We start from the raw sequence: 22,596 nt of genomic DNA on the forward strand, positions 1-22,596 counted from the left end.
ACAGAAACTGAAATGTTTCAATGAATTAAGTTGCTCCATACCCCCTTTTGCAAAAATTATCGAAACTTGATAATGAAAATTCATTGGGGGCCTCATCCTTTCAAAGATACTGCTCAAGGCAAATCTTCCACACCTGCACAAGTAAACCCCTTAGGGATGCAAGCAAAATAACTCTGACTAAATCCAACTGCCTTCTGTTGGACAGTTATTTCCTCTTCTGGTAACAGGGGCTTTTTAATCTTCTATGAGTCAAGTAGAAAGAATCCAATTTTTTCATTTTGTCGACATGGTAGGTTGCCCCTGGCTGGGTGCCAGATGCCCACCAAAGCTGCTCTGTAACTCCCCCTCCTCAACCGGACAGGGGAGAGAAAACATAACAGAAGGCTCGCAGATCGAGATAAGGACAGTTTAATAAAGCAAAAGCAAAGGTCACATGCAAAAGCTAAGGGGAAAAAAAAACATTTTATTCTCTACTTTCCATCAGCAGGCAATGTCTGGCCACTTCCTGGGAAGCAGGGCTTCAGTACTTGTAGCAGTTGCTCCAGAAGACAAACGTAATGCCCTCCCTTCCATCTCCCTTTACTTAGCTTTTATAGCTGAGCTGACATCATACTGTATGGAACATCCTTTTGGTCAGTTTGGGTCAGCTGTCCTGGCTAATGTCCCCTCCTAAGATCTTGCCCAGCCCCAGCCTGCTGGTGAAGGGGGGGGGGATGTTGGAGAGACAGCCTTGATGCTGTGCAAGCACTGCTCACCAGTAGCCAAAACACTGGTGCTTATTAACACCTTTCTAGCAAACAATACAGAGCACAGCACTATGAGGGCTGCTATGGGGAGAATTAACTCCATCTCAGCCAGACCCAATACAGTGGAAAACCTTTACCGGCTTTCCTGTTGCTCTTATTTTTGAAAAGCATAGCAGAGAACTGTCTAGATGACAGTTCTAATCCCTCCTAGCATTGCACAACAATGTCAAAGGAGAAACTTAGTATTTTCCTCTATAGCACTCTTAGAGCAAAGGTTTACTAGAGAGAAAATGAAAAAATTATAAGGAGCAAACAGATTTTCTGGAGTAATAAATAAAATAACTTTATAGTCATATTAATGAAGCATGTCATTTCTAATCAAAACATTTCTGTTCTTTGGTTGCCAGAACATGAGACTCGCCCAAATGTTCAGCTGATGTGTATGTAGAAGTCAGTAACAACACCTGTAACTCTTCACATTCTCACTGGACATGTGGGAGCTTTTGTTCAAGTCATCAAAAATAATCTTTTGGATAAAACCACATCTGCTTTACTTAATATTGTGGTCCAACTTAAAGTACCAGAATGTTATATTTTAAGATTCATCACGTTTTATTCACAACGCATTCAGTCTATTACTATCATTGTGTTATGGACAAATAAAAATGTTTCTGACTAGCGTGACTTTTGTTGCATTATCAAGCATCCCCAAAACTATGATTCTTTTAAACAGTTAGCTTATCTAAAAGGAAAAACATTTTTTTCTTCCTCTCCAAAGATGGTGCGACAGTGTATTTTAGACAAACCTTGCCAACGGGAACATTTTTAACGTCTTCCACAAACACAACTTCCCTCAGAGACCACTGCTCTTCATTCACTTTCTCCTCCTCTTTTGGGGCAGGAGTAGATCGTCGTCGCTCTGAGACAAAAAAGTTATTACAAAAAAAAAAAAAAGACTTGAAATATTTAATCAAAGCATACAAATGCAACAGTCAGTAAACACCAAACCTTTCCCTCAAAAAAGATTATCAACAGTCAAATCTAGACATTAACAAGAGGTTAACAAGAATAGGACTTTAAAAGCGAGAGCCAGTATATCACGCCACTTTCACGTTTTTCCATGAAATTAGCACTAATAAAGCCTATCTGATAAACAAAGCAGTTTTTAAGGACATTTAAGAAAAAATAATTAGAATACAAGAAATTGTTTTGGCAGGGCTCAGATATTCATGCTATAAGTGAAAAGGCTGACATTCTAAAACCCTTCACTCAGCCTGCTATAGTGCTTCATATCACCCTTACAAAAAGTCTGCTTGCCCACTATGTATGAATTTTTGGTAAACATCTAGAAGAGTGGCAAACGAGGCAGAAAATAGCTATTTGGGCTAATAGCAATTGCAGTACAGTTAGATTTGCTACAAAGACATTATCTGAACAGTAACTGTAGTACACTCAGGATCAAATTTAAATACATAACATGGCTAAATTAACACTGAGAAGAACCTTTAATCTCTTGAGTTGAGTATACGGTATAATTAATATTATCAACATATTTAAAGAAAGAAGCAGAGAACTTCTAAACTAACTGTGAAGTTAACTTCAAACACTCAAGCAAAGTAATAGTCTGAAAAATTACAGTTGAAAACTGCAAAAAGAGAAGAAATCAGTAGCAAAATATTCTACTAGTAAAATTAATTAGTACTGCAGATCTGAGCATACAAGATTCTCAGTCGCTGAATGAGGCCATTTGATTCTCTTGGTGAATGCTTCTTAAAACTGCAGTATGTGAACAACAAGAAGAAAGAGGAGCAGAGAGAAGATTTCTTCAAATGATGGCCTTGTAATCAACCCTTTATAAATGTATGGGTTTAAATGGAGAAAAAAACGCTTAAGAGATCAGTTACATGAATTCTAATGCAGCCTTTTTAAGTACAACTTGTACTTAAAAGTACAAATTTTAAGTAAAACTTATCCCACTGCTTTTGTATGTTAGTAAAGAATGTCCAGTTTTAGACATTTTATGTAATAGATGACTAACTACTGCTTTTTCCACGGAAGTTCACCTGCAAGGCAAGCTGTGCAAGAACAGCTTAATCTTAAAAGGAATTTTCCAAAACAAGTTCCAATTTCTGGGCTGTAAAGAAACTCACTATCACATTGCAATAAAACGTAAACAAATTTATCTCCAGACTTCCTCTTGATCACCTCCTGAAAGATACTTTTGATTCTGAGAACTAAGTGTTATGCTTGCTTAGATACATCTTACATCAAATAGTCACTGTTTATACTAATACATTTAAATTTAGATAGTGAATTGTCAGTGTTAAAGCCTATTACAAAAGCCTTTACATATATGGCAGTTCAGACTGAAAGACTGAAAAGCATTCTGAAATTGGTACAGAATCTTTGTAGAACTGCCTTTTATGAAAACTTTTTATCTACACAAATATTTTATGTTACTACGAGCTACACATTACTTACTATATGGCATTGATGCACTGCTTGCTATTGAAGATGCATCACTACAAGTGGAAGCTGGGGATGGCGGAGGACCCATCTCCGTTTTCACTGGTTCCTGTTTGCTTTCAGGTCTAGAATAAAAGGTGTTACTTAGAATGAAGAAAGAAAAAGGTGCAACCTTTTCCGTGACAATGGACAAAATGTCAGTGGATCCCAGCCACGTGCCTTTAATACTTCAATGAAATAACGCCATACTTGCAAACCACCATTCTAACTGACAAGGCTATATATCTGATGTTGGGAATGGTGCTATGGTGCTTAATCAGAGATTAGCATTATAACATTACCTGAGCACAGATACAATGTTACAGAAAATAAACATCCTTCCGTGTGCTTCATTTGAAGACAGGAAGAATTATTAGCATTATACAGTAACCTGAAACTCGAGAACTGCTAAACTTTTTCAAGCTTTTCTTGAAACAGTTTAAATCCATTTTAAGAAACATTTAACTGGCAATTGTGGACCCAATGACTTTTTCACACTATAGAAGGGCTGAAACAGGGGTCTCAATGCCATGAAGAAGGGCCTGAAAACAGTTAGTTCCGTAACAAAACCACTTTCAGTTATCCAAATATAAAATCTTGGAAACTTTATGGAACACTGCAGCAAAGTCTTCATTTAATACTCCTTCTGCATTTCACATCTCCGTAGTGGTTTCACACAACTGAGATGCCTTTCCTGTGGTGAGAATTTCTGCACATTTAGCAGAGTTTACAAGAAAGCTAGAATCTTATAAAAAAGGCAAAAAGTTCAAACTGATAAAAATGTGACCTTCCTTTTTTTCCATTTTTAATCAATCACCAAGAGAATATTAAATAAATGTTCTGTGTGTATGCATGTGTGTTCTCAACACTTACTTTGCCTCAGTAGTTTTGCTAGCTTTCTCCATGTTTTTCAAGCTCTCAGGTGACCGAAGCTGAAATCGACAGCTGTCATTCATGTTCCAAACGGATTCCATTAACACACCCACTTTAGGAATTCCAGCACTGATTGAAAAAGCAACTGCTCCAGCATGATAGAGGGGGTTATTTCTTAAACACACCTACAGACAGAAATATTTATTTCTATCAGAACAATGGATTATACTGAGGGAAATCATATATGCATGCATTTTCTTGGTGACATATGTAGTAGTCAAAAAATAAGAAAACTTACAGAACTAGCTGAAGAGGAAAGTCAGCATGATGTACTATGCACTTTGCTAGGAAAAAAGAGGCTGTTGTGCAATTCACACCTGAAACCAACAGCTTTAGCAGTGCAACTGTTTAATATATAATATTTAGATGCTCAACCACAGAAGGAACAATTAATCCAATAACAAAGACTCATCCCAGAGTTGATTAGAATGGATTGGGAACCAAAAGAAATGTGCTCCCTGGGAAAGAGCTGTTTTGTCTCGTACTAGTTCCAATACTAATCACAAAAAGAATCCTACAGCTCTGTATCAGCTATTAACCTTTTTCGTAAAGGCTTCAAACCAAAGGCCTCTCCCACTGCATAAATAAATCAAATTCAGACTCTAATACTGCGGGCACTTAAATGCCAAATCATTTACAAAGCTATGTGTTCTATTGAGAATCGTACTTACGTAATTACTTTCTCTCAAAATACAGAATCAGTAGGTAAGTTATAACAGAATATTTTGTATGAGTACAGCTTGTTCCTCCATGTTTGCAGCAGTAATTATAGTAGTAAAACAACAACAATACTAACAGGACACATCAATTTATAGTCATATAATTAAACCATGCTATTTTAATTCCATATTATTGATAGAACTTTTGTGCATAACAAGAACAGAACCTAATTTGTTTTATTTTGGTTTTTTGAAGGGCAGGCTGTAAGCTCAACATATAGCACTGTAAAAATGCCACTTGTGACAGTTGCACTTGCCTGGGTTCCAACGGTTATATTTGGCATAGAGGAGATACCAGCACTAGACTTCGGCTTTTTATTTTTTGCTCTGGCCTTTTCTAGCATTTTCTTCCTTTGGCTGAAAGGAACTACACCCCTGTGGAAAAACGCATATTATTTTTTAAAAGGCTATGAAAGAAATACTTTGTTTATAACTTTGAAAAGTTTATTCCTTCTGCTTAATGTAGTCATCAAACATACAAGTCGGTGTGCCACCTTCTCCAAAATTTCAAAGCACTGTAGAAATTACATCTTTTTCTATATTCACCTCCACTTTCCAAATTCATCTCAACTGGCCAATTTATTGGTGGGAGGAGGAAGAGGGAGAGCACAAGATAATGTCACTGCAAAATGGCTTTCCTTCTAGTCCAAAATGCTGCAAGACCTCTGTCACAGATGGTACAGTCCAGCCACAGCTTTAAAGTCGTGGGTTGTCCCCTCTGAACTTGAGGGTATCTTTCCCATGACTAGTGATAATTTCCAAAATTTGCAGTTGCTGGGGAACAGGACAAGCTTTTTTGGTTTTGCATTCTAAAAGCCTCCCTTTCTCTCTAGGGACACAGCTGAAGCAGTCTAGGACTCTTAAGACAGACTTAAGCTGCAAGAGGGGAAAAAAGGACACTTCTTTCATAATTGGATCCACTCAGTTTAGCTGAAAATAACACCTACATACACAGTTAAGCATACTTATTATTTTGATACTTCATGTTTTAGTCAGTGGGTTATAGAGTTAGATGCTTTTATTTGAAAACCTTCACATTAAGGAAAACATAAAAAGCATCAGTCCTGTGCAACACTGGAAATTGAAATCCTGTCTAGTGTACTACAGACCATTGTAACTAAAGATACCAATAGTAACAGAAGCTTCTGTCTACATCAATCTGATTAACATAAAATCACCACTGCTGACATTTAACCCCTCCCAGAAAGGGCATGTTGGTTACTAAATAAATTGCTTTCAGAGATTACATATAAATGCTAATAAGTCTTTTCATACATTCCACCGATTATTCCAAAAGCAGTAAAGATGGCAGGTTCTAATAGCCACATATCTCCAGTGTTATGGCTTATTAGTTTCTATGCTAAGAGTAATTACTCTGAGGTATGTCAGCTGTGACATATCAAAAGGGCCAAGAATCAGAGCACTGTAATTTTGAGATTTGGGACTAGAAGTTAAAATAAAATACATCTGTGTTTAAGATGCAATTCTACTTAAATATCTTCCAGAGAGTTATCAGAATTTAATGAGAAAGCTGTTTCAGGAATCAGTTTTCAATGCTCTGATTTCTAACTCATCATCAAGTATTTAACTCATGCGTGCCTAAAAGCTACTTCAGCTTCAGCCATGATATGTAACGCAACGACTCCTGTCACACTGACAAAAATAATGCATACTGACAATGCATTAGTAATCTTCAATGAATTCACTCAAATTAGAATTTAATTTCAGACCTCTTCTGGGAGTGTTATTTTTGAAGGTTTGGGGCCCTTTTTAGTTTAGGGGGTTTGGGTTTTTTGGGGGGTTTTTTGTTTGTTTTTTTTAAAAAAAAACCACATAGGCTTCTTAATTATCAAATTGTTAGTTAAAATATTTTAACTAACATTTCGTATTTTACAATGTTTAAAAGTGTTATAATTTAACAACAAGCTCCAGAGGGAGCATCTGGTGTTACTTCTCCCTTCTTTAAGATTTGGACCACAAAATAACAGACCAAATTTTCTAACAGAGTGACAAAAGACTGTGGAGCTCATATGTGGGTAAGTTTGTTCCACACTTATAATCTGAAGAAGGCCTAAAAGGCATAAAGAAGTTTATTCTCTGATACAGTGTAGTACTGATATATCTGAAGCACTTATACACATCTCCTAAAATACGCTAAAGCACTTATACACATCTCCTAAAAGAGTAACTTTATTCTCTTAAAGATGTTATAATTGGATTCAAAAGCTTTAGGCATTAAAGAATAGAATAAATATAATTTAAAAAGGGAACCTAAGCTCAAGTGCAGAGTTACAGAGCTCAACACCTGTGGTCCAGTAGGTTTGCAATGCTTCTCAGAACCAAAGACATGAAGACATCCAGTGGATCTACACTGTTGTATATAAACACAGTATTTACTTACCACCAATACAAGTTGTTCTCTAGTTGAGCACATGTGTAAAGAGCACAACAATGTAAAGAAACAATCCTTTCTCCCTGAAGCTCTGAGTATGTCTGTGCAGTGTGTTCTAATTTAGAAGCTACGGAGCTTAAGGTTTCATCTACCCACGTAGCAACCTAAGGGAGAAGGGAAGAAAGGAACAGAGAAGGGAGGGGGAAAAAGGAAAAAGAAAAGTTGCACCTTTAATGTAATATTTACTGGTTTTAAAAGGGGGGGAAAAAACCCAAAACAACCAAAAAAATTATTCCCTTTGGGATTTTATCCTCTACCGCCTTTTCTTTCCCCAGAAAAGAGCTTTTCAGGATCCCCCTTCCCCCCCATTTCCAGTCCCAAATAAAAACAGAAAAGTAAAAAAACCAACCAACCAACCAAACAAAAAAAAAAAAAAAAAAAAAAAACACACAAAACACAAAAACAGAGAGGTGTCATAAAAATAATTCCAACAATTGCATACACTTTACCAAATCAGTTTCAAGTTCACCCTTAACTGGGCAGAAAAGCATATTTAGATAACTAACTTTACCGCACTGAAAGCTTCAATGCCCTTAGTTTTTTCTAGCAAATATATACTGAACATTAACAAGTTTCCCTATTCTTAAACTAGTGTCAGCTTCTACTGTAATAGCAAAAAGTCAACTATTTCAGATAATCAGGTAAAACAGGTATTTTTTCACTGTTTCAGCTGTAAATCTGTCAGGTTTGGGGTTTTGTTTTGTTTGGGGTTTTTTGTTTGTTTGTTTTTTTACCTTTTTGCATTTTTACAAAACACCAGTTGGGTTTCTGTTTTGGTTTTACATCTATATAGAGAAAAAAAGTGGAATAAACAAATGAATTAACTACTTTCTACTACTGATGAAGCTGAAGAATCAACTTCTCTATAATATACTGCAAATAACTGAAAAAACCCCAGCTTTGTCAAATTCAGCAACCAGCATACATCTCATACCTTGTTATTTTCAGTGGCAACAGTTGCTCTAATACTATTTGCAGAAAGGAGCACTATCTTTTCATTGGTTAATCCCAAGAACATGGCTCGTGGATGATGCAGTGAAGGATTCTTTGGAAACAAAAAAATATTTTAGATATTCAAAAGATATAAATCATTCTGAAAGTAAGCATTTAAAGATGTACAGTACCTGTGCATTTCTGTAAGGCTCTGATTCACTCCACTTCCATTGGTAGAGTTCTCCTTTACTGCTAACAGCCACAAGCTCAGAATACAGAGCTCCAATAGAAATAAACTTTGTTCCATCCTACAAATACAGAAATACGAAGTCTAAGACAGCAATACTACAAATATATAAATATATAAATGCAAAAAAAAAGAACTTGTAACTGTTATTTTAGAGTTCCCATGAATGTTGAACTTTAAAGTTAACATATATCCAGCTTGTCTCAAGCTGAGCATGCCCTCAAACACACACACACACACACACACACACACAAAAGCATTATTAGTCCTGACAGAGTAAGGGAAGAAAGAAATAGATATTTTCCTGAAGTTTAGCAGTAACATATACATGGCAATCAACATGGACAGTTTCTTAAGAGCTTCCACAATATTTTAAGAACACAACACCGCTCATAGAATTAAAGATAGGAAGATCTCTTGACTTCTGACATTTAAAAAACAGTTTCCCTCTAAAATTCTGGGGTTTTGAAATGAACAAAAAAGCAACAGAAGTCCATTATTCCATTCCTAAGTATACCCATGAAAATATCTCCCATCTACCTGAGAAATCAATTATCAAATTCACTGCCTTATCAATTAAACTATTCTTAACTTTCACTTCTGAAGGTAAATAACTGCAAACAAGATCAATTAAAAAGAAAAAAATCAGCATGCTACATGTCACATTAATACATCATTATGACCTGATATGCTGGAAAAGCTTCTAATTATGGGTTATCCCCCTGCCGCTTTTTTCTCCTTTTTAATGTTTTACCAAGACTTGTATATCATCTTTATACTACTAAGGTAGTACCACTGTGCTCAATTGCTTCATCCTGTACCTTACCCATATGTCACAAGCCTGTTCTCCCCCCTCTTAGATTTGGTTGTATATTAATGTTGCAGCAACTACGCAACAGTTACAATCTCACTTTTTCCAAGTTCCTGTTCCCCCTTGCATGAAACAAATCTCAAACTACAGACCTGTGAATCTGAGTCATTTCACAAAATATTTACTTTTGTTTACTGAGAAACATTTGTAAGGCCCATCCATTCGCTGTTCCTCAGGAAGCGCAGCTATGTTCTTTCTAAACTTTTTTAGAAAGACATGTTCTTTCTGAACTTCTAAACATGTTCTTTACTGGTAACAACTAAAAGTTTCCTTGCACTTAAGGGAGAATACAGCTTTTAACGAATGAAAAAAACAATTTAAACTAGTAAAAAAATCAAATACTGTCTTCCAGAGCTACAAATCTGAAAGACAGATACATAGTAACTAGTCTTCTCTGTAGTAGTCTCCCAGATGAATACCTTTAGCTGCCTCTCTTAGATTACAATATATCACATTTAAGCAATTTAACCAACTGAGGAGAAACTTGGTTCTTCCCAGACCATTAAAAAAAGCCCACCACCCAGTACGTTTATCTGTCCTCTAAATTAAGATACTTTTCTTTCAGCTATAGAAGTCTACAAGTGGAAACATTTTTAGTTTCATAAACCTGGTTTCATGCTATTTTTTCTACTATTTTCATGCCCAGAAGTGAACATTTCAAAAGGTGTGAGCGTGTCCTTGAATAACATGAGATTCAGTACCTCTCTTACCCATAGCTCAAAATATTTACCAATATTTGGGGAAAGAGAAAGAAGGCAGCAGGAAAGGACAGAAGCAATCACAAGCAATTCTCTTTTATACACTTACAACAAGATCTAGAATTAGGCTCCAGAGGGCATCTACCAACACAGCACAGAAGTAGCATGAATGCTAATCTGTGTCATGATTAATACTTGCCATCGTATAAATACTGCATATTCTGAGAAAGAACTACCATCAGAACCTCATTTAGTCTAATGAGATGCATCTCTTCTTCATCAGCATAAATGAATTTTCCGACGTTATCTGGCCTAACGCCTCAAAGTATGGAAAGCAATTAATTTTTGCTCCAAGATAGTATCATCATGGTTTTTAATCTTGCTAATATGGTTTACAACTTTCTATAAACAAACAGTTTTATACCACAAGCTCAACACTAAAGAGACCTGCCATTCAAAATTTTTCTCTCCCATCAAAATATTAGCAGCTGTGATTTAAATGCTACAGGACCAATGCTACATACACCTCCACCATTCAAAAGACTAACAGCACAAAGATGCATGAACAACATGACAGCTCTGGTTCTGTAACCAGAGTCTTATGTGTTCAACTATAAATTCTGACTTCAGACCAGAGAAATTACATACTCGAAGATGATGTAGGTTGCTGACAAAATCTTAGTATCTCAATAGCTAAACAGAACATACCTACTTGAACTAAAGGCTCAGCTTGCACCTACTACAGTCTAGCATTAAAAATTAGCCATATTTACCATACTATAGAGTGGCTCTGATACACATGGCACAATGTTGATACATGGCAGTGTAGACTAACAGTACTACAGTCCAACAAGAGTTGAACTATCAGAAGAATTCATTCATTGACTTGAATTCTTGAGGAGTCAATTTCACTTATTTAGTGGCCAAAACTCAGTACCTATGCAACATGTCTCAACATCATTCATCTCAGATTGTGGGTGAAATTGATGCATTTGGGAACACTATCAGCTTTCCAAAAGTTTCATCCATTCCTCTCAGGTTGGTACTTTACCTCCCATAAACGTAAGTTAACCATCCTCATCATGGGCTACTAGTTCCGTCTCAAATGCTGAATGTCAAAATAATGAAATATTAAGGAAAAATATTTGCAAACAAGACTGGTTATTTTGTAGCAATTTCTCACATACTTTAATCTCTCCCCTAGCTTACTGTCTTCTCCATTAACATTTCAAGACCTCCTTTCCAATTTTCAAAATGGAAGAAACATCTGAACTGGCCTCTCAGCTAAATCATCTCCCTCAGGATTCACCTTGAAGAATTTCTACTGGAAAATACCACCAACAAAACTTCAGAGTGGGGCTACAGCAAGAAAGATGCAGAACAATTTCTTATGAACAATCAGCTGAAGGACAGGATGAGAAGTTTAACTACTTTTGGATAAAGAGGAAAGGCCTTTCCATAAGACACCTTCATTTAACTGAAACCTAGGGTTTATATGAGTGCACATGCAAACAGGTATCTTGAAAGAAGTTCAGTGTATTTAAATTGAACAAGCATGCAATGAGATATCACAGCAAGTGAATTCCATAAAAGATGCCCAGTAAAAGACTGCAATAATTGTCCTAGGGCAGGATCTACTGAGTTTGCAAATAAAAAAAATAAAAAAAATCCAGGAAAAAAACTAAACCCTAATTTAGTTACTAAGTTTCAGGGCCAGAGAGAAGAATGGGGTTAACAGGAAAAACGTTCCTGAAGTAGTAAAAAACCAGAACATAACAAGAAGCACAACAGTAATAATGGCTATAATAACGTTACCAAAACACAGCAGTGGAAATGAAAGTTGTTAGTATTCCAAATCTAAACTACATTTATTCTTTGATGCTACAACCCCTGAAATCTCTCTCTACCCAAGCTAGATGACTCTCATTCTACCATTATGACAAAGCAAGGGGGACAAAAGCTGCCAATTTTCACCGACACAGAAGTTTCACGTTACTGGCTGAAAAAAATAAAATCACAATTTAGACATAAAAGGTCCGGTTGGGAGAGCAAGTATTAGACAAACATTCTTTTTAGGTATCTTAATTTCTCAGTTTGAATGCCTGAATGAAGATGACAGCAGCTAAAGGTGAGCTACTCTAAGCAGAAATAAGCCTCGAAAATCACCTCCCTCTTCAAGCTCTCTATCTATATTTAGTCTGAAAGGAAACAACAGACACACAGAAAAAGAAAGCATGACATCAAAATAGCAACCTCACAGATACTGCAGACAGACAGAAATTGGAACACTAGAAAGACACCCCAAGTTCATAAAATTTGGTCTAATAAACATAGATTATCACTCTCATTCCTGAGAAGTTTTTTTGGTTTGGTTGGTTGGTTCAGGTTTGGTTTGGTTTTGGGTTTTTTTAAAGTCATTTTCCCAAGCATATAAGTAATTCATAAAGAAAATGACTACAGATACCCAATTAGCAACATAACACTGGTGTTCCTATCATTCGTATATCTCATGTGGGAATTACTTCTTGCCTTGAAAAATGGAATTCCAGTTACAAAGAAAACCAGCTAATCAAAGCCAAAGAGATTCTGAAGGAGCAACCAACACTCATTTAAGTTATTGATCAACTCAAAACAACTGCAAATAAATGTCAGCTTTCAGCATTGCTGCTTAAAAGCCCAATCCACTCAAACTGAAAGTATCTCTGGGTATAATAACACTAATCAAAAAAAGGTTTCCTTGATGAAGGATAGTTTAAATTGTTTCATGAGTTTCCTATTGCCTATTAAATGCTTTGAGCACCTAAATGAAAAAAGAAAAAAAAAAAGAAAAAACCCAAATCTTACAATCTATAGCAGTGCCTTTAAAACACAGGGAGAAGAAAATTAAAACAGTAATAACAGAAGCACAGTTATAGGGGTGTAACTAGTTATTTATAATTTTCCTAAGTGCATAATAAAGAATATGGCTTATTACATTATCTCACATAAACTGAGATGTGATATTCAAAAAGGAAACAGAGTATTTATTTGGAAAAAATAAACAGATCAATTGCACAGCACACAAATAAAATAGTAAAAAAGATTCAATACCTTATCTGGCCACCACTGCAAGTCTTCTCCTAAAGAAACAGGACTTTGAACTGGTGTATTCTTCTTGTCCAGGTTTGGTTCCCCTTCCTTACTTGTAGAGCCTCTTTCATTATCAAATGAGGCTCCATCAAGCCACCTTCGTTCACGCAAACGTAAAACGGACTCACGTTCACGCAACAGCTCAGAGTCTCTCTCTAAGGGAAGAAGGAGAACTGGTATGCAATTGGGTCACACCAGTGGGATAAAAGTAAGCCACTCTCTAGTAAAGACCCTTCAGGATGCAACTAACAGCAGTTAAATCTACTCATACAGATTAAAAATAAAGTCCTGACATGCAACATTCAATATATTAACTCTTTCAAGCATATGTACTTTAGAATTACTAAACATAAAAATAAGCTAGAAATAAAGAAGTCTTACAGTTTTGTGCACTATAAAAAATGCTAAAGCATTTTTACTTACATCATAAGAGGCCAAATACATTTAACATTGCAATTTAAAGTTTTATAGTACAATATGCAGAGTTTTGTAGTATTGTTTTATCAACGTAGTAACAACAACAAAAAAATCTAAGTCTATATAGTCTGTTAGATATCTTTATGCAAACCAAAAAAGAGTATTTATTAGAGAGTTTCATAACAACTTTCCCCCAAAAAAACCAGTAATTTGAAAAGGTTAAAGAAAGCAAGCATATAAAAAAGCTCTCGTATACATGTTTGATAATCCAACCCCTTTTGTTTAAAGCAATATTCCATAGGACTGGATTTAATAAATTAAAGTGTATCTGTTTTGAATAGATCAAATGAAAACTTTTCAAGAGTCAGACAAGTTTTAAAAAGGATCCTTGTAGGAAAATGTTCCTTACCAAAATGCTTCCCCTCCAATTGGCCTACAAACTGTCTAAAGCCAGTACTCTGCAGTTCGCTCATGCAGATAAATTTTTTAAATCAGGTAATCAAACTAACTTTCCAAGAGTCAACTACGCATGGAAAATAAGGATTATAAAATTCGTAGTAACGTCTTATATAGAATAACCTTAGGAAAGGAAAAAAAAGGAGGAATTTAGAAGGAGTTATGTCAGATGCTGAATATTCGTACATGCACATAATGCATTTAACCTATTAAGTACTTATGCCCACAAAAATCAACTGGAATTACATGTATGAGATGACCACATTATTATATCATAGTTTCAACAAATTATGCCAAGTCTTGGGTCTTTTGCTGTATTAGACAAATGGGAAAGTTTTTTCATAAGCCAAACACTACAGCTTGTCTTACAGATACATTTCATAAAGTACTGTACTTATTTTCTAGCAAACATAACACTGACCCCTGACTAATAATTTTGTAACAGGAACTTACATGTTCAGCAATTAATATACTAAAACATGTTCATGAAAGGCAACAAAACTGTACTAAACAAACAATCACAGCAGAGGTTGGATTAACAGTTTGAACGTACTCTAGGCATTTGCACAACAGCTTCAAAAAGACAGGAAATTGCTGCATGGTCTGTTATAAATCTTTTAAAAGAAATATGCTTTTTTTTATAAAAAAAAAAAAGTAAAATGCCTTGACACTGCTCAAGGAGTTGTTTTTTAAATCAGCTGCCAATAGTTTTCCTTATTCAACTATAAAAATGCTTCCCAAAAGTAAAATTTAAATTTCTTCTCCCTCCTTAGTACCTAAAGTTCCTCATTCCATAAAGGTAACTTCTGACATGGAACAATTCAGGAAATGTGAAGAACAGTGAACAAAGAGCAACCCAAAAGGAAAAAAAAAAAAAAAAAAAAAAAAAAAAAGGGGAGGGGGGGGATCAAGAATGCTGCATGTCATCGATTGTTATTCATTTTTGAGCCAAATTAAATACTTGTAATGCAATCTATGTATTAGTAGGTACTTACACTACAGTTTAAAATAAAATTAACATGCAGAAATTTTATGACACCTTGCAACACCAATGATCAACAATTAGATTTAAAATACATGACTATCAAGGTTCTCGCAGAACTTACCTGCTAATATTCAGAATTCATTAATAATTTTGATAATGAGTAACAGTCTATTTGTCTACTCTATATTTCACAACATATCACAGTCTACTTTCGCATTAAATCAGAATCTAAACCACCAGTGTGTACTATCACTAGCTTTTTCCACAGCAAACTACTTATTACAAAGAAAAAAGGTGCAAAATTACCTCTGGATGAGCCTAGCCTGGAAAGTGATGAGCGCCGAAAGGATGGATAACCAAAGTAACTAATATCTTCTGAAAACATAGCATCAGCATCAATAATGACACTTGGGTGAGCAGAATGTATGTCAGCATCCAGAAGAGACATAAGATCCTCTATAAGAGGAGACAAGGGTCTTAAGTGAATAATCAGCTACTTAAAACATCAGCTAGAGAGACCATCAACTAAACAAATATCAAAACAAAAAATCCTATCTATTAATTGAATTTCTGCTCTTCAGATTCACCAGTGCAAACTCATGTGCCTCCTATGCAACCACATTTACAATCAAGCTTGGTGGACAAGTGAACAAAACCAGTTTCCCTACAAGAACTGCTCTGTCGCTTATCTAACCACATTTCCCAAACAAGACTTGTCCAAAACACATTTTTCTGTAACCCAGAAATTCAAACTTTAGCCTGTCACCTGAAAGAACAAAGCGCTAGGATAAGATAGATACATATACATAGATGTGCACACACACTCATGCACGGAATGCAGAACTCCAAAGATGACCTAGAATTAAGGGAGGACAGAATTCATGGTGAAAGCTGGCCTTCACAAAGCCACATCTTTGATGTCAAAGACTGTATGTTCCTCCACAGGATGTTTCTTTCAGAGAATGACCCACCTGTTTAGTTCACAGGCTAGTAGAACAACAACTGTTATCTGGAAGAAGCACCATTTTTTAATACCATGAGTTAAAAAAAGAAAAACAACCAAAACGATGAACTTAAATACTGTAACTGCCCTAGCTCTTATGTTAGAAGACTTGAGTTTCTCTGAAGTGCTGATCATGATTAAAGTATAAAACAGTTTCCTTCCTTTTACTAAACTACAGCTACTATCCACACACAAAAGAGGCTACTGAAAATTCATGTACTTTATTGAAGTCCAGCAATATGGACTGACAAGACAACTACACCTGACTACCATCTTGCTGCTACAGAAAGGACAGTCCTACTTCCTTCCTTCATCCCTGTGGCAGGCACCTCCTTGGGGCAAGGTGGGATTTCTACATCTACTACTAGCACATTCACCTGGCTTGAAACAATACTTCGTAGAGTATAGAAGTAAGGTGGGAAGCAATCTTCAGACTGACTTAACTGGGTAGTCAGAACTCCAAAAGTGGTGCCTCACCACACTCAGCAAAGCTGACCAGACCCTACTGCTCCAAAGGAGACAGTTCTGCCCCTTCCCAAACTTTCAAGCAAATCTGACTAAAATATCAGGCTCCCCAAATTAGGTTTCAGCTAACCTATGCAGGCACACAAACCTCACCATCATGCAAGGGAATGGCAGGATAGCCCCTTCTGGCAGCAGGACAACCTCATCTGCTTTAACCACTCATGAAGTTAACATGAGGCTATACACAGAGTCCCTTCAGAAAACACAGAGAGCACATATATAATTTCAACACATCCAGTTCTCAGCCTCTACCTCATTGTAAGCATAAAACAAAATAGTGGCTAGAAATCAAGGTTTGACATTAAATATAAGCATTCTTAACAGCAGGAACTGATTATTATGGGTCTTTTTCTCAGAATCTGTAATGAAGCGGGGGGAATGGACACAAAGGAGAGAGTATCCAAAAACTGAATAGGAGCCAGAAGTCCAGTTTACAGCCAGTATTAATTCACTTAACTGTTCCACTTACTGATATTTAAAGCATTAGAGACTTTCACATCCCTGCACATCAGAATATTCATTCTTAGATTTCTAAACTCTCATCTCCAGGAAATATAACATACCACTACAACCAGCTGTCCCCAGAAAAACAGCACCGTAACTAGTGAGTGCTGTGGATTTCAAAGCAAGCAAGACCTGCAGAAGTGCTTTTTGCATTAAATAAGTAATCCACTCAAGTGTTGTCTGTGCTTCTACAAGCACACCACTTAGGACTCAATGGTTCATGCAGTACATTTTAGGAAGTCATCCTTGACAGACTGCTTGGAAATACTAGTACAAATAAATAAATAAATAATCGGATTTGGCAAACAGGCTCTGTGTCAGTAAAACACAACTCAGACTGGCCTTATCCTGCCTGCTACTTTATCTATTTTCCACTGGCTTTCCACAATGATAAATCAGCAGAACACCTCACCTTAAGAGTGTCAACTTGTAAGTACCAGACTTTAAGAGCTGCAAACACAGCTGAGACTTTGTTGTATCTCCCAATATTCATAGACTACTCCTCTTCCCTCCTCCCGCACCCACCACAACCATCTCTTCCTAGGTAAGCTCCAACCTCTCTACAGTCTAGCAACTTGTTCTCAATTTTTTTTGGTCACTACCCAGCCAAAAATTGCAAAAAACTTTGATGTCTTTTTAGGAGCACAATTGGCCAGTACAGAAAAGAACTTTCCAGCCTCATTCAAAATGGATAATATGGCGCTTTTTTAAAGGTAAGCTAAGCCAGAAATCCTCGTGATGGAAAATACACACTAACTTGTGACACACATATACCTTCCACCATGTTAGGTGACTTTAGTTTAGCTGTGTTTCCAAAAAGGAAGTAAAAATTCAAGCCATCAGACTTGAGAACCAAAACTACATGGTTTTTGGCTAAATGTGTATTAAGATAAGTGAGGAAATGAGGCCTTTTTTTACCCTCTTACTTCAGCTTCAAATCAGACTTCAATTTTCTTCCAATATTTATGCAAAGAGATACCCCTTCTTCCATTTTCTATACCAGCAAACAGAGGTGCTGAAACCAGTAGGGATAGGAGCCAAATCCACTCCCCTTCAAAAATCACTGGAATTTTTTTAGTGCTGTGAAAACACAGACACTGCAAGGCTACATCCAGTTTAAGAATCCAGGGGAAAAAAACATTCTCTATGGCTTTATTTTCCTGCTCTTCAGAAAAATCCCATGGAATGATATAATTCATCTCTTGTGTCATGTTAGACCAGAATCAGGCCACACCCTTCACATTTAGATGTGGTAATCAACATATTTAGGTAAGAAAGTACCTAAGATTCACTAGTAAATACCATTGAAAATTGGAAGGAAAAGGATATCCAGTGCAGATGAAAGGAGGAAAAAGAAACCCTACCCCAAGTTCCAGTATGCACATACGCAGCAATTCAAGTACTAAGAGAATTTTTATTTTCAGTAGCCTATGCATAGCATTATCACTGGATTCATCAACTAAAGGCATTGCCTAGGTCAATTCCGATCTCAAGTTCGGCTTGCATTAAACCTTCTCCCTTAAGGGGGCAATCATAAATTCTCTCCCTTCTTCTCAGCTGCGTATTTTTATAAAATATTCAACAATTCAATGACTTCAGTATCTCCTCCTCTTTCAAGTTTGGATTAAATTGCCAAAACTGTGACAGTGAAGGGAGGGAAACATGTATTTTGGTTTCCTAGGAAACCTGACTCAAACAGAACTCCAGAACTCATTTCTTGATAAGATATATTTATTCAAAACATTACCCAACTAGAAGTTCATCTTAAAAACAAAACAAAACAAAGAAAACCAAATCACACCAACAAAACCACAGAAAAAAAACCATACACCAAATTGTTTTCCCCAAAGGCAAGCCACTGAACTGATACTATGCTGTGCTCTGGTTCCCATCTCCCCTCACTGCAAGACAATACAGTAAGTACTACTGCAATACCAGCTCATCTCTCTTCCCGCCTTTAAAAAAAAAAAAAAAAAAAAAAAAAAAAAAAAAAGATTTTTAAACAAGCTCATTCTCAATTCCAAAATCAAAAGTAGTTCAGATGTTAACAAACCTATGTTTCACAAGTCCCACTAGCGAGAACCCACTATATCATGCAGAAGTTACTGAGCAAGCATGCACACCTCTGAACTATACAAACAACAAAATATTTTTAACTTCCACAGAACATCTATACAGAAGATTAACAGAACATAAAGCCCAGACGAAGCCCCTAACAATACAACTTGATGTGAGCTGGAAAATCAGAGAACTTCAAGTCTTTTCTGTGCTACATGATCTTTTTCTATGTAGTTTTCACCTTGATTATTTTCCTTATGTACTTGTTATGTATCAACTGAACCCACATTCCTCTCTGCTAATGACCATAAAACAAAAGAAACAGGACTAGATTACAGAAGGCAAAATCAAAGTACATAAGGCTCCAAAAATAAATATCCAAGAGACACTTATTGAAGGCAATCTGTACAGAAAAGTAAAGTTCTGCTCTTCACTTAAGACATTTTCCAGAATTCAGGAAGAACTGAGACATGGTTTTTGTTACCTTAAAAAAATTCAGATGCACAACCTTTACAATACTAACTGGAATTATCACAACTGATATATTAATGAAATTATGATGTATTAAACAAGAATTCATTAATTTCACAGTGGTTAGATAGTATCTTAGGGTTTTTTTTTTTATTTTTTAAATCAACTGTAAATTAGTCTTAGTGTTTTTAAAAAAGCTTCTCTGTCTTGGAAGGCTTAGAGGAATAACCCCTAAATTTAAGGGTCACAAAGCACCACACATGCAGAAGGGAGAAAGTAAAAATTAGCATACACTTTTAATCAAAATGTAAGAGCCTCAAAAGTCCTGAGGCAAAAGTAGTCTTGTCATTGGCTTTTTTTTGTGCTTGGAAGGAACAAAATCAAAAAGCTTTAAAGCATAATTTGACATAATTTAAGAAAAAAAAATTCTTTATCTTTCAGAATCATTACTAAAACCTGACTAAGAATTGAATGCATATAGCATTTATCAGTTATCTACAGTTTTCTTTAACAAACTCTGATGTTACAGTTCCAAAAGAGCATCCAGAGGTGAGATGACAACTGAAAGCAAGAGTGCAAGAGCAAGTTTCTAGAGCAAAAGACTTAAAAAAAAGGTTCTACGTAGTTCTGAAGGACAGAGTGTTGGTGTTTTTCCAGAGTGCTATAGGCAAGTTTCTCTGGCCATCAGGTTTTCCTGAAAACCAGCCTGCATGGTTATGTGACACAAGCGAAGACTGGTAATCTGTACTATTTAATGTACCAACATTAGATTCATAACAGCACTGACTACTGTTCAGCTAGACTTTTCCTACTGTTTTGATCACATTCAGATATCAAATTAATTCATTTCTGTGCAACAAACTTATTTTTTTCCCCATAAAACTGAAATAAATTAAGCCAGACAGAGAAGGCATAGCATGTTCTACAAATTGCAAATTACATCTTTGAAGACTGAAGTTTCATTTCCCACAAGAACCAGGGAAGAGTTAGCCCAGTTTCTCTGTGGGGTAAAAGAGAGAAAAAAATACTAATATCGGGGGCTGCAACCTCTTGTAGGAAAGATTAGTCTAAACAAGGGAGAAGCTTTAAAAATTAAGCCAATGCCAAAATTGTTTTCTGGACAGCTAGTGAGGACAGTGAAACTCTGTTTACTACTTTAATGTATCTCAAATACAAAAGACGCACAGACTGTAGCACAGGCACCTTCAAATAAAAGTTACCAGTCATAGGTCATCAGACAGTCCCTGTTAACTGATCCTGATGATCTCAAGAGGTACTAAGAGAATAGTTAATGCTGTAGAAAGCTGGTTAGTATGGTTAAAAGGAACATCTATTGTTAATGATTACTAACAGTGATTTATCTTCTGAAGGCTGGTTCTGGAGGAATGCATTCAGGTATGCTTAGAGTAAGAACTCCTGCTTTGAATACTTGGAAAGAGTTAAGAGAATTTACTTCCTCCAATGCATCTGTCTAATGCTATTAAGCTAATTACTAAAAAACAAGACTCAAATTAAAGATTTTTCACCCCTTTCACCAGAGGATTCTTAATTCTACAGCAAAATAAAGCAGCTTCACAGATGCAACTAAAACTAGAAGAGGCAAAATGAAATACAAAGCCTTTGCTGCAGAACAAAAAAGCCTTTGTCTAATCACATGATTGACAGGATAAAGATGGAGGAAGCCCATGAACCTTCCTGGTGAACCAGATGAGCAGAAAAAAAAAACGTTTATTAGAAAAATATCAAAACATCATTTTGACATACAGAAAGAAAAGCTAATATGTAGTCAAAGTTCAGATGTGTTCTTTTCATGCAGTGTACCTAACACAAACATTAAATTTGGCTGCTATGTTTTCAAATACGTTTACTCAGCAAGAAAAGATTACCTAAATTATTTAGCCAATGCAAAAAAAGACTCAGTCTTTTATAAAAAGCAATTCTATGGGACAGACAATATTTCAAAAATATCTGGACTTCAATTAAAGCATTTTACCAGTATAGCCAGAATACTACAGCATTTATGAAGGGAACCTGAGATGAAGAATAAATTCTCTATCTCACTCTAACAACTGTAAGCTGTTTTGCCCTCACTTGAGGCATTTTGGTTAGAAAAAAGCTGTATAATTTTTGCTCTAAAAACTGCTTTATCTTAATAATATATGTTAGTAGTAAAACACATGCAAGTCACTAGAAGGTTTTAGAATTAGCTTTTATGAGCAAGCCACACAGCAGTCTCAGCATCTCGTTGAGCAGCAAAATACAGACGTAAGTAATGCTGATGTTACAAAGCCTGGGATCCTAAAAAAAAACCCAAACAAAAAAAAAAAAAAAAAAAAAAACAAAACCACAAAACCAACAACAAAACAAAACCCGACTTTCCTGCCACCCACAAACAGGGTCAACAGTTATTCTTCAATGCCTAACCTAATCCCTCAACACATCCCAGTGCATCTTTTGTTTTGCGCATCTTTAAACTTTGCTCCTATAAGCCAGAACTGTCTTCGCTGCATACCTTGCACAGCACGGAGCACGCTGTCAGTATTTAAATACAGAAAAATAAGAACACATTGGCATTTTCTTATCAAAAGTTGCAGGATACAAACCTCCAGGAAGATATGATTCACTTGCTGTGTCATCCCCATCATCTCCATCTTCATCATCACGACTCAACAAATTATTTACAGCAAGGTTTACATCCAGATTTGTTCGCTGGAGTTCCCGAATAATAATACTTCTGGACTTTCCTTGTAAAACAACTTGTGCCTGTAACAGCAGAGTATAATTGGTTACTGGTCATTCTCAGCTCACCGACCACCATTCATAAGAAAAGAATGCGTAATTCTAAAAAGAAGTCTAATAAAAAACAAAAGTCAATCACAGTACATACATGCAGACAAAGGCCCACATACATTTGTCACAGTATTTTGTGCTAGATAGTCAACGT

The 22,596-nt window shown here is 36.0% G+C and overlaps 1 protein-coding gene across 11 annotated transcripts in view; it reads right to left on the bottom strand.

Annotated features, from left to right (window-relative positions):
• UBR5 (ubiquitin protein ligase E3 component n-recognin 5) overlaps positions 1-22,596 on the bottom strand; it is a 94,622-nt gene that overhangs the window by 44,906 nt on the left and 27,120 nt on the right. For 9 of the 11 annotated variants that reach the window (XM_049817508.1, XM_049817423.1, XM_049817472.1 and 6 more), the window contains 10 exons: positions 22,256-22,415; positions 15,398-15,547; positions 13,195-13,406; positions 8,480-8,596; positions 8,290-8,400; positions 7,305-7,459; positions 5,161-5,278; positions 4,125-4,309; positions 3,228-3,337; positions 1,553-1,665 (listed from right to left, as the gene is read on the bottom strand). In XM_049817508.1, coding sequence (XP_049673465.1) covers positions 1,553-1,665; positions 3,228-3,337; positions 4,125-4,309; positions 5,161-5,278; positions 7,305-7,459; positions 8,290-8,400; positions 8,480-8,596; positions 13,195-13,406; positions 15,398-15,547; positions 22,256-22,415 — 1,431 coding nt within the window. The remainder of the gene's footprint in view (positions 1-1,552; positions 1,666-3,227; positions 3,338-4,124; positions 4,310-5,160; positions 5,279-7,304; positions 7,460-8,289; positions 8,401-8,479; positions 8,597-13,194; positions 13,407-15,397; positions 15,548-22,255; positions 22,416-22,596) is intronic. The other 2 variants (XM_049817453.1, XM_049817499.1) reach the window with 1 other exon arrangement.

Source organism: Accipiter gentilis, chromosome 2 (assembly GCF_929443795.1).
Source record: "Accipiter gentilis chromosome 2, bAccGen1.1, whole genome shotgun sequence".
NCBI classification, from domain to species: domain Eukaryota; kingdom Metazoa; phylum Chordata; class Aves; order Accipitriformes; family Accipitridae; genus Astur; species Astur gentilis.